This window comes from Taudactylus pleione, unplaced genomic scaffold, assembly GCF_031769625.1.
Source record: "Taudactylus pleione unplaced genomic scaffold, aTauple2 ptg000156l, whole genome shotgun sequence".
NCBI lineage: Eukaryota > Metazoa > Chordata > Amphibia > Anura > Myobatrachidae > Taudactylus > Taudactylus pleione.
The window spans coordinates 14,187,101-14,200,746 of NW_028284558.1; the positions used below are offsets into that span (position 1 = coordinate 14,187,101).

Here is a 13,646-nt window from a genome sequence, read left to right on the forward strand (position 1 = left end):
TAGACACATCTGTAGCCTCTGAGGCTTGTTTACAATATTCAAGAAGCTGGTCATGTGAACAGATGATGTACCTGTGAAAACAGAGATGGATTTACAAAAATAAAATAAACTTTTACTCTTCCAGAAAGTGGTTATCTCTTTACGTAGCTTCAGTCACAGTAAGGTTTACCGGAACAGATGTTTTAGCAAGTGTAGAAAACAGTTTTACAGAGTGAATAATGCACTGAGGTGCTAAAGTCTTCATAGTTCCATACTTTGATCTCCGCACACAATTGTCTGCAGTTGCGATTCTGTGGTCTCAGCGAGGAGTAGATCTCTCCAGGGCCGTTAGTTGCTGCACTATACCAGGAGATGTTTTGCATTATTCAGTAACACGGTGATGAACAAGATGCACAGCAAATATCTGTATCGCTCCATGACATTTTCTATAAAAAGCTGGATTCAGGGCACAGTAGATAACAACCAGTATGGGGGCTGTTTGGCGCCTGTACTTGTCAAAGCAGTGCAAATGAATTAGGGTGTTATCCGTATTTAGCAAATGGCTACAGACTGTACATACATAAAAAAATCCACTGCTAGAGATAGAACAGAAGAAATATAGTAAGAAAAATGAAGTAACATAATAAAAATAAATGTTAATGACAAGTATTCATGTCTTAATAAGGAATGAAATTCTGTTTACACATCCATTAATGCTAATCAGCGGTGTACAGCCAGTGGGATGCAGACGCAAACCATTTAGGGGGAGGGGTCACAATTTGTGTTAGGGGTGTCTTAATTGCCAGTTTTTCATTTAATTGTATTGGTAACAAAAATAAAAGAATGACACTTGGGGCTTCAGTACAATGGCTCATTGTTGCTAGAGGACCCAGGTAAAAATAAAACAACACCACACCTCTAGTCTATAGATGGGTAACCTTTGGTGCTCTGGAATGTATTTAATAAAAGCTAAAAAAAAACAAAGCACCATTTCCACACCAATATGTATCTATAGCTAGAACAGTACAGTGAGAAAAAAAGCCTCTTCCATGGAAATGCACTGCGACTGACACATTTTAATCTGTCCACAGTCATGGCAGCAAAAAGATGGGGGATGTGGCCAATTTATATTATAATCGGGAATGGCATGTCCTGAAACGAACATGCTCAATTGGGGTGGGAGCGCACCCCCTAACGGTCCCCACTGAGATGGGGACATGCTGCTGGCGAGGGGCTCCCAGCTATCTTCCATATGCCCAGACTCATTCTCAGCCAGGATGTCCCTCGTCTGCACCACAAGTCCTCACCCCACAGCCATTCGCCATGCTCTCTGCAGCTATTAGAGATACAGTAGAAAAAATACAGGAGATACAGGTAAAAGAAAGAGAAAAAAGTGAGGGAGAGAGCAAACGGGACAGTGAAAGCATAGAAGACAAAGGATGGAGAGAGAGAAAAGGGAGAGAGTGGAGACAGACAACTGAAAGGAGGGATAAAAAGACGGATGGAGGGAAAAAGGGGGCAGAGACAAAGGAGACAGTGAGAGAAAGACTTGCCAGAGAAATGGTGGGCAGAGAGAGAGAGAGAGATAGGCAGAGACATGGGAGAAGGAAAGGAGGAGTAGAGGGAGAGAGAAATGGGGAAAAAGTGGGGGAGGGGCAGAGAGAAACAGGGAAGACGTTTGGGGAGGGGAAGAGAGACACGGTATAAGGGGGGGAAACAGAGGGTGACAGAGAAAAAGGGGAGAGAGACGAGGATGAGACTCAACCGAGCACAACAGCTACTGACCCGGCAACAGGTGACAGGTCCAAAATTCTAGTTCAATTATTTTCTGGGCAATCAGAATAAAGCAATACAGCAAATATTATATATTTGGCTTTAGTTCTCTTTCATTTCCATTCTATTAGAATAATAAGCGAGACATACACCTGGACATAGGGGAAAAGCTTTGAACAGTAGACTTCCTGTAAGAACATGTAAAGTAATAAAACCAAGACAGAATAAACGGTGCATGGAATTTCCCTGCTAGCTCCTAGCTATTATGAAAGGCAGATCAAATAATTTGTTTAAAATCATTCTACACCAACATCAACGGCCAAATGCTCCATTTACAATTTCAGTTACGAATCACTGACATGATACAATCCCAGCACACAATGAGTAATTACAAAATATCATCGTTTCAGCATGTGGATGTGTCCAGTTTTAGAGGGCTCTCATATGGCATATAGGCACTAAAAGCGGCCAAGAAAAGTGTACCTATCTCATACACACAATGGGTGCAGGCATTCCAGGGTATGTACTCATGAGAATGCAGCCCATTAATTCTCTAACTGGACATAAGGGACTTTAATTCATAGTGATTGATAAGCTGTATCCTCGTGAATATAGTCCACCTATAATGGTTCCATCCACTGTATGCAGGTGTCAGATGACCGTCAATGGAAGTCAGAGAACAGTTTACCCGATTAATGTGGCTACTTCAATCAGGTGCTGCTCAAGAAGCATACAAATCTATATGGAATCAGTGCCTACCTTCCCCTCTATATACAGTATAACTAACTCTGACATACAATATTAATGACTATGCCCATTAACTGAAAATAATAAACATTTATAGAAAATAAATAGCACCTGGCACTCTGAAAGCTGAAACTGAGAGATTAACAATTTTTATTGCCATAAATAGAGCAAGCATGCACAAATCTTACAGGGTTTTTCCACGTAAATGTTCTCCTTTGCTATGTAAATACCCTGCTTTTCTAGTAATGTTACTCCTTCCCTGGGCCCCTGCTATTTGGTCAATTTAGACAGATAGCGGCATCTAGAAATAGCTGGCAACAGGGTTTGCCATGTTCTGCTCTGCTCAAATCTCTCCATAGCAGGAAAGAGCCAGCTCAGTAGCTCTAAGGCTTATAATTACAGAGACGATATAAGGTTGCATGATAGTAAAATATAACAACTAATCAGCATGATCGATCACATGCAAGTTACACAATTAAAGCAAACACCTGATGGGTTCCCTTGATTTATATTTGCACCTTGAGCAATGTTAAGCTAGCTACACACTTGTCGATATATCGTTTGTTCGGGTGACAAACAATATATCACTAGTGGATCATCAGGTGTGTACAGACTAAATGTCTGAACAATGTAGTTCACAGATAGATCAGGGCGGCCCTGCAGCACATCTGGCTGTGTGTACAGCCGACCTACCGACCACCGGCCGCAGGAACCGCCGACATTGACATTACAACTTGGCGGGCAAATATAAATGCCAGCCCAGTTGTGATGTCTGGCCAGACATATTGAACGGCCGCCTGGTAAGTGTATATAGCTTACCAAATTGGCCGCTGGGTCGGCGTCACGGGTCCCTCAAGTGTGTACCCAGCATTAGTAAATAACTATTTAGCATACAATAATTCAGCTTACAAAAATACTACAGGGGTAAAATGGGGGAGATATATTTCTTGAATACAAACCTGGTTTCTCTTGAGACTGTATCATTGTGGGCACCCCATATTTGTCCTTAGCAAAGTCCTACATGAAAAGAAAAATTGATTCAACTGGGCGGACTGCAGAGTAGGAACATTAATTACTAGAAATAAAGACAGCTGAGGAACAGATATTTCATACTAACTCTGCAGTCTCTCCAGCCTCTAAAGAGAACAGGTTCTTGACAAAGATGTTGACATTTGCAGACTAAAATAAGTCTGCGTCAGTTGATGGCAATAGTTGGGCTAAGCAAGAGTGTTCCTAGTTAAGTACAAGGTAGCCACCCCGTAGTGCCTAGATTTAAGGAGCGGGGCAAAATGAGGTTTTCATTTAGTGTGCTCATATGACTGACATCTAATAAAGGAATCGAGAAGAGGTTTGGGGGGGTTATAGGCATTTTGAACTGCGCAGAATAGTACAGACTCATTTCTATTCCAAGGACTTGATTTATGAACCAATTGAGGACCATAAATGAGGCTAAGCTAAGCAGTATCTAAATAGAGAACAGTGGAAAACTGGTGTATCTAAAATGATAGGATGATGGACTTGGATGTGAAGTATTTGGACAGATTTTTTTGCCATTCTGAAAAGCTAAAATGAGGCATGCATGTTAAAGAGTGCTTGGAGGAGCGGCTAAGGGACCCTTATGCAAAACCACTGCATTAATGAGGTAGGAACTAGCCCCAAACCGAGGTCCCCTGTTCTAGCAATCTGCATTCCCACCACTAGTGATTCAGATCACAAACTAAGCTGTAAATTACAGATTTATATAAAGGGGAATTCCACCTACACAGATAAGCTATGGTCCGTGCATTAGAAACAATTGTTTCAAGACAGTAAATATGTTGTTGCATCAAAGAAAATAACCTGTCTGGACAACAGAAGTCTCTAAAGTTGGACTTCCCCTTTAAAAAGAGCAGTTTTAATGTGATCTGGAAACATTTTAGGGAAACTATCTGCAGGACAGATCTGCTATTTACAGAGGGTGTGCTACAAAATGTCCACATTCAGACACAAGAATATTGACACCAGAATGTCAATACATTGTCTGAATGTCAACACTGACAAAATGTTGACATTGCCAGAATGTAAAGAGTTGGTGTGTTGATATGGTGTTTTAAGCTGAATTTAGCTCCAACCCTCCCCTAACCACAACCTCACTGACAACATTTGACATTATGTCCAAGTCAACATTGTACATGTTGATATTTTAATTTTGTCCATGTCGACATTTTGGTGTCAACATAATGACTGAATACTATTTACTGTATGGAAATGTAACATAACAGATATACCATTGTGAAAACCACATTATCAAGAGACACCTATAATACCCAAAAATTTACATCACTGCTCCCAGTCTCTGACAAGTTGTACAAATACTTACAATCCAATGAACTGTATATAAATGAAGAACAAAATAAAGTCATGATACCATATATGTATTTATTGAGCTGATGATGTGATGAGGGAATATATCATTCCTATATAATTTTCCTTCAGTTCTAGGATATGGCGCTAGAAGAAAAGGTGTTCCCAATGGTAACTGTCAATACTGAATGTTCTGGAACCGTGAATGAGAATAAAATATGGTACTTTTTTCCAACAATGTGATATATATGAAGCAGAGAAAAATATACTGTAATATCCTTAACGCCAATGAAAAAACACAAATGTAAATATGGGGTAGAATACCCCTAACTTAAAGCAATAATGAGAGTTATGGTAAAAATTACCTTTGTTAACTCTCTTTCTTCAAAGTCCATAGAGTCCACAGGGAGACCTTGGGGTGTAGGTGGTGGTTGAGGACGGGGCACCGAACAGTTAAAGCTTTGCTCCCAGGATGCAACAGTCATTCCCCCTATACCACGCCCCCGAGTCAGAGGCATTTCAGTTCGTGACAGGCCTATGGACGGAGGAAAATAGAAAAAACACTGGTACACACAAGAATCACATTCTCACACAGAAGGAGACGGGAAACAGGTGACCAGGAAACATAGCCCATAGAAGCCAGATGCGTCAGTGCGGGTGCCCTGTGGACCTTGTGGACTTCGAAGAAAGAGTTAACGAAAGTAAGTTTTACCATAACTAATTTTCTTCTTCAGGGTCCATAGGGCTCCACAGGGAGACTTTGGGGATGTCCCAAAGCAGTTATTCAAGGGTGGGGATGCTCCTGAGCCGATAGGAGAATTCGGCGTCCAAATGAAGCATCCTGAGAGGCAAATGTATCGAAGGCATAGAACCTAAGAAAGGTGTGAACAGAAGCCAACATGACCGTCTTACAAAGCTGATCAGTTGAGGCGCCACGACGAGGTGCCCATGAGAGACCCACAGAGCGAGTGGAATGAGCAGTGACAGTAGCCTGTACAGGAAGCCCTGCCTGTGTGTAAGCCTGTGAGATAGTCATGCCAAGCCATCTAGCCAATGTCGGTTGATTGGCTGGCCAACCCTTCTTGTGAAATCCATAGAGCACAAATAGGGAGTCTGTTTTCCTCAGAGAACTGGTAAGGTCAACGTAGATCCTGAGAGCACGGACCACATCCAAGGAGGCCTTACCTTACAGAGAGGTCTGGTGATTGGAAGGCCGGGACTACGATTTCCTCATTAATATGGAAACAAGTAACCACTTTGGGAAGGAAACCAGGGCGAGTCCAAAGAACAGCCATGTGCTCAACTGGTTGATCCGAGAGGGGAAACTCTGCTGAAGTCACTGTTTATCGTTTAAATAGTGGGTGCTTTGATTTGGGGTTGGGCTCATCATCTTCTATTTGTAAGATAGATCTAACCGTCGCACCAAAGCAGGTATATTAATTTTAGACTGAATTTCTGCTTCTTCCCCCGAAGGGGACTAGGTATTAGAGAGATCAGCATCTTCTACCTCCTCAGATGACACAGAATCTGAGAGCTGCGTAGACTATGAAGCTAAAACAGGACGCTTAGTAGTCTTACTGGGTGGGGGCTTCTCACCTTGCAACATATTTTGAAAGGCTGTAGAGGTAGCCACCAGACTTTGTACTGCGTTAGGGAGTATGTCTACCCAGGAGGCACCTGTATTGCTTGTACCTGTTGTGGCAACCCCATAGGGGGAATTACAGCCGGGACTGCTAGGCGGTTCGCAATAGTGACCAGCACCTGAGAAAAGGAAGCTCAGGGGGGCTCTTGAGCCGGGGCTGGGGTCTGATGGGCCTGGAGGGCTATAAAACTTAGAACATAGCCCATCCTGTATTAAAGCCTGCTTCACATAATTTGCATGAGAACAGTATGGGTGCAGCTGCTTGCTTGCTACTCTTGCCTTTGCTAGCCATAGCTGTAGAGTAGCTGCAGAGTAGTATAGCACACAATATGGAACTGAGTAATATGCAACCACTAGGTACAGTATGTGATATACAAGTGGGAATGCAATATACTGATTCTATCATATGCCTGGTCAAGCTGTAGGAGCGCACAGCACAAAATATGGCACAGTGCAGTAACTAACAGTATGTGACAACCTTCACAAATACAAGAAATGTGAGGTACAGGAAACCCTGAATACACCTGTATGTTAGGGCAAAGATGAGAAAAAAGGGAAAGATATATGCTGACAGTATAGAGAGAATATACAGACACACAGCGCTAGCATAAGTCACATACAATGCAGAAATACATATATCTGCAAAATGGCACTACAACTACTCAGTCCTTAAAGGCTGGTAAGCTATAGTGCTACATAACCTGTCTCCAGGGAGAGGTATGTAGGGGGAATGGACCCTGTGTTTCCCTGAGAGAGCTGTGGCTGAGCCTGTAGAAGATGGCCGACGGAGACCTATGAGGGGGCGTGGTCGGAGGAGGAGAGCAGCTCAGAAAAACTATACCTCAGAGGAACGGCGCTCTGAGCTGAGGAGAGGGGCCGCTGTAATAGGGAAAGCTGACCTCCCCATGCTGATTGTTAACCACCAGGACGTTGGATTCCTGCTCCATATGTACCCTGGTGGTCTAGTGGATCACGTGGTCGGAGCCAGTGTTCACCCTCAGCATCTCCGGTCTGTCCCCTGAGACCGGAAGTAAAACTGCCCATCTGCGAGCCACCACAAGCAGTGACCAGTCTTACCAGTCCCCATAGAAACTAGGTTGCAGTCTGGGTCTGTCCGCGGGGCCGCCTAGCAAGGTCCTTGGGATGCCCGCTGAGAGCACCAGGCAGAGCTGGCGTTGCGGCGCCCGGAGGGGTGATGGGAGTGGCAGCAAAGACGTCCTGCGGACAGTCCGCTGCCGCCCACTCAGAAGAATAAAAATAAAATAAAGAAAATCATAAAAAGAAGAGCTTTTGGGCTGCTGAAGCAGCCCACTGTTATAATGATGACCAGACTCCGGCCAGCCGAAGTGCCTCTGGCTCAGGGGCGGGATATAGGGGGTAGGACCATTTCATCATGGGAGCAAAGCTTTAACTGTTCGGTGCCCGGTCCTCAACCACCACCTACATCCCAATGTCTCCCTGTGGACCCTATGGACCCTGAAGAAGATATATTTTTTTCAATTTCTTATGAGTGCTATATAAGGAACATCTGATTCAGGGTTACCTCTGAGTAGTTTTATATAAACTATATATATTTGGAGAAAAAAATAAAATCTATAATGCAGTAACTCAAAGCAAGAAATTGAAAAAGATATTCTTGCTTTGTTCTTTTTTCTTTTACCACTGGTACTGACGATATTACAATACCATTTTCTCAGTTTCATATAGATCACTTTGACGGAGGTGCAAACCATCTTTTATTCACATTCATCATTCCAGAACTTGGGGATACCTTTAAGTTTCATAACCTAGAAATGAAGGAAAATTGTATAGGAATTCTATATTCCTTCATCACATCAATAACTTACATATGTATATGGTATCAGGACTTTCTTTTGATCTTCATTCTTGTATGGTTCATTGTATTGTTACTGTTTCTAGTGTTTACTCCTCATTGTTTCTATCCTGTTTATGATTTTTTTGTTGGTGATTTTCAATATTTGGTTTATTTGGCACACTCTAGTTCGGAGTCACATATATACTTTGCTTGTACAAACACTTACCTCTCCCTCATCTGCCTGCTGTTCAGATACCTAGCGTAAGAAGAAAAAACCGGTTTCAGCAACTTGAGCAAATGTACAATTTCTAGAATCATTAAGTTTAGGATAGTTGTATATGCCGTGGAATGCCAAGGGAGGGATTCAATTAGCCATGAGACTTACCACTGGCTTTTAGCTTCCAGGTTAATTGCCCAGAGCTATTCAATTGTGTCCCACGATAAGCCCCACGGCAAATGCGCGGTAAGGCATAGATTCTGGGTTTAGTGCCGAAGCTCTGTAATTACCACTTGTAGTAAGCCCACGTTAAGCCCCAAGAATGCCATGCACTTAACGCAGATTTCTGTTCGCACCCTCATGAGGTGTGAACAGAAATCTGCGATAAGTGCACACTCAAGGTTTATCACGGGTAATAATTGAATAGCTCAGGACTCTTAACCTGGTAGCTATAAGCCTATGGTAAGTACCGTAGTTATTTGAATCCCCCCCGCCACAATTTTTGTCCACAATAAGAGTGCTTCTTCAGTGGAAAACACAATATATTACATTTGTTTAAATCCCCTTATAAGATGATTTTTATATTGCATTTTTGGCTGCCCTATGATTAAAATAAAGCAATTATGAATATGGTTTTAAACATTCCCATTTGTTCAAAACCATTTATTCTATTTGCAAGCTGTAATTTCTCAGTTTCCTGATTGCATTTCACTCAATAGCACAGTAATAAAAGGTATCTCTACTTAACCGTAATGTTTATTCGTTTGTGATGGATATTCCTAGGTCCTGGTTCCCCACATTTGTGCACAATGCACCTTTTTATCCTGCACTCCTGGTTGCATTCCTTAACTGATGACACTGGGTTGCTATACATTCTTACATACAGCAGCTGACGTTCCAATTAGATGGGCATTTTAAAGAATAACATGTATTAGCAGAATGCATTTGACCCATTGGCTAATGCAGAAGAACCAGAGAAAGGTAAAACACAAATCTTACCCAAGTTGCCCCACTCCTTAAGAGTAGAATACTTTGTTATGTAAGGCCTTTAAACAAGCGGATACTATTAAGGAGCAGTGCAGCATTTCACACGTAAAAATGGAATAATAAAGGGAAGGATTCAATTCAGCTCGATTAGGAAAGCGCCGGGAAGGAGTTCCCGAAGGTATTCAATTGTCCCCATCGCGCCATGCACTTAGTAAAGAGATGCCGGTCACCACGCCCTAAGCTAGGTGTTAAGTCACGGTAACCGGCATTCTCCGACTTGCTGTTAGCACCGCAGTAAGCTGGGAAACAGCATTTCAGCCGGCACTTTAGTCTCATTTCTGTTCGCACCTCCGGAGGGTGCGAGCAGAAATCCTCTAGTCTGACTTAACAGCGTGGTCAATTGAATAGCTCCGGGAAATCTTCACGGTACTATTCACATCGCCCTGAAATGAAACGCCCCCAAAATGAGTAATAAATACATTATGCAAATCAGAGTAGGAACAGAAAATATTAACTAGAAAATGGGTAAATCCAATATAACCTCTTCGTTGAAGGGTTCGTTCTCTGGCGATACATTAAGACTGCAGCGGGCAAAAAAAAACTAACCTGTGCCCCACCTAACCTAATGTGTGGTGGGGTCCACCGTGAGCTGCTGGGTCCATTCAAAAAGTGACACAGGCGGTCCGACATTACATTAAAAAAAAGAAAAAAATGATTGGGGGAGAGACTTTAAGTCCCTCTAACTCTCCAACCCCACTAGCAAAAAAAATGTGGGGTAACCCTCATTTGAAAGAGGGGAGCCCCCTCTTTTAAACGGTGAGCCCAATTAAAAGCTAATGTCTGTTGATCATGCTTCTACCCAGACATCAACCCCCTGCACTACATGAAAAAAGTCCAGGGATGGGGGAAGATCACCCACAACCTGGCTACAAACACTTAAAGGGCACTCATTTTTGAAAGAGATGGGCCCCATAGTACATATTGACTGAAGACAAGGCAATGTTACCCCGTGCAACGGAAAACGTACGTTTCCATATATATAGGGGAGAGCACTATGTGCCCTATTACCCCACATAATGACAGCTGTATGCAAGTGGGCATACATATTTGAAAGCGGGAAGTTTCCACCTTCAAATTATGTGGCCCAACAGTACCTATTGCCTGGTGATCCCCTGTGAAGGCATAACTTGTGTGGTTACTGCATAAAATAAATTCATTTATATTTATGCTGGAACGAGTGCAAATATGAAAAAATTACCATTGCATAAGGGTGAGGAAACCCTTAGCAGAGAAGGGGTTAATGGGATTTCCAAATATTAAAACGATCAAGCAATTATTGGGTTGCTGAAATTATGGGCTGCAATTAAACAGGACATGATTTTCTAGTGACAATTTTATTAAAATGCGATGCGACGGCACAATATATCCGGCGGTCCGTACACACATGCACGATCTGATGTTCCCCTGCTGCATCCAGAAGCATGGTGTCGTTTGTCGGATCATGAGATCAGCCTGCACTGCAGGCAGATCTGAAGATGCGACAAATGATGCTTGGGAGCGCACAACAGTGCATACACATTGAACGATTTGTCATTCCGATTCATCCCAAAACAACAAATTGTCCAATATATCTAGGGTGTACCCAGCTTTATTCACACCCACGTGGTGTTGTTGCTTAGTATCAGTAGGATGTAGGAATGGCCAATTAGAGGTCCCTGAGTGATACGGTATCGCCATATGTGAACTGATAAAAAAATCATTTTTTTTCATATCAATGATATCGATATGATCAAATATTGTTATTTGATGCTGCACATGCGTTGCTGCAGTCTGCACTAGGTCTGAGATTCTCAGACATGGCCAATCAGAAGACACAATGAGGAGTATCCATTAGCCCCAAAATTTGTTCGGGCGCTAATGGATAGCTGCGATCGGCGAAAAATGGGGATTTTTTGCCTACATTTTTTTTTTTACCCTATCCTATTATTTGGGTCGAAATGATAGGATCGTTCTCCCAAAACCACATAGGACCCGCAAAAAGCTTGCAGACCTGTGTGTTTTTGCCATTTAGGTGGTGAAAAAACGGCACTTATGCTGGATTCTTTTTCGGGACACATCAGGTCCCGAAAAATATCCACGATAAGTGCCAGCATCGGGGCGGCACTTCGGGGCTAATTGGATAGCCCCATCAGGATCAATTAGCAGCGCTACTTTAGCGCTTCTAATTGGATACCTCCCAAAGGGAGCGATTCAATTGTTACAGACACCCGCTGCTGGGCATCTATACAAATAGGCGTCCAACTGAGAAATTCAGTTGTTGCTACATTCGGACGTCTAAAGTTGCGAGGGGGCAGGGGACATTCCTTTTCACAGCCTGCTGAGGTGTGAGAAGAAATGTGTCCAAATCCTGTTTTTTGGACTCCCTAACCACCACTTTAGACAAGCTATGCGCGGTAAACCCAGTGCTTGTGGCCGTGATAACTACTAATGGGTACATGAATGGAGAAACAACTGAAATACACCGTCGGGCATCTATTAGTATAGACGTCCAGCAGGGGGCTTCTGTAACATTTGAATCACGACCAAATAATGTCTCTCACCTCTCAAACAACCCCAAGAGGCCACTAGGAGAGCTGTCGTCAAGCTGAGGGAGAGCTGGGATGGTAAAAGCATTGGGACTTTTTACTCCAGAATCAACTTACATGATATATTGTGTGAATTGCAACAACTGAAATATCGTATTCTATCGGGCTAAAATAGCAATAAATGTAAAATATCGATGACCATCCCTAGTAGGATGTCATATTTTTATGATGGATACATTTGTTTTCTTTCAAAAAAAGTCAGTACAGCATACTGGTAGCAACCTTTATTGTACTCAGCCATGTCTATGCATTTGAAATACTAATACAAACTGGCTTATATAGGAATATTGTATCTGCCATTGTACTCAGTAGTTTAGACTACATACAGCAGGCTCCAACACTGACCAGCTTGGCCTGTTTTTCGGCTTTCTTTGCTGCTTTCTCAGCTTCCTTCTGTTGTTTTTTCAGGGCTTTCTTGGACTGAGCCTGGTCCTCAGCTGAACTACAAAACACAAAGTGAGAAAGAGAGTGAGCCCAGCATGCAGCGGTGAGTGTGATATTAAAAGGTGACCTTGCCTCTTCCATATGCTATTTATTCCACTTCCTGGAGGAAGTTTTTAGTCAATGGGAAACTTGGTCCCATTCATAGCAACACAGGGGCTCACTTAATCCCTTTGTCTGGCAGAAAGACTTGTTCGGCTTTTCTTTATTCAATACATAATTTTTTTCCCTCTTCCAGAAAATAAAAACAGGAAATTTCTGGGGAAGCATGTGTTTGGAAATAACAAGCATGGGATATTTCTTTTAACGTGCATTTCATACATAACATGAAGAAGTATCCTTTTTCAATTAGGATGCTGACAATGGTGGTGCATTATGTGAACCTGTATGACACTGTGACCCTAATTTGGCACAATTAATGAGACCTAGAGGTAATAATACAGATGCATCTGCATGTAAAATTCTGATAAAAAAATAATAATAATTCTGACAATGTAACAGGTGCCACCGGATCATCAGGACTGACTGGCTGCCTCAACAGGTTGCCGAGAAGACTACATGGGCATATATTTCATTCTTAAGCTTATGAATTATGAATCTACTCACTAAACTTTTCTCTTATATCGCTCTACGCTCCACCATTAAACCCTTGCCTTAAAGTGCACCTGTTGCATATGTAGTGGAGCAGCCATTTTGTGGACTATGCATGAAAAAGTAACCTATTAATTAACCACAAACTCTGTTACAGCGATGGGACCGTGGGTTTAAATCTGACCAAGGCAATCCGTGTGGAGTTTTTATGGCCTCCACTTGTTTACATGGGCTAAGTGACTATATTTAACAAACTCCACCAAAGCAACATGAGATTGATCACCGTACAATGTGTACATGGTAATATGTGTGGTGCATCTCTAGTACTGCCTCCTCTATTGTCAGTTATGTATCAGTGAGGAATGATCAGTGTGGTGACATGCCGCTGCCTACCTGTCCACCACCATGACTTACACATTCTCATTCACTTTCAGTTGCCACCTCCTTTCAGCATGTTCTCCCATT

The 13,646-nt window shown here is 42.5% G+C and overlaps 1 protein-coding gene across 1 annotated transcript in view; it reads right to left on the reverse strand.

Moving 5' to 3' along the window:
- DARS1 (aspartyl-tRNA synthetase 1) overlaps positions 1-13,646 on the reverse strand; it is a 128,357-nt gene that overhangs the window by 76,206 nt on the left and 38,505 nt on the right. The window contains exons 2-4 of the mRNA XM_088474862.1: positions 12,495-12,591; positions 8,527-8,556; positions 3,459-3,516 (exon numbers count right to left, since the gene is read on the reverse strand). Coding sequence (XP_088330988.1) covers positions 3,459-3,516; positions 8,527-8,556; positions 12,495-12,591 — 185 coding nt within the window. The remainder of the gene's footprint in view (positions 1-3,458; positions 3,517-8,526; positions 8,557-12,494; positions 12,592-13,646) is intronic.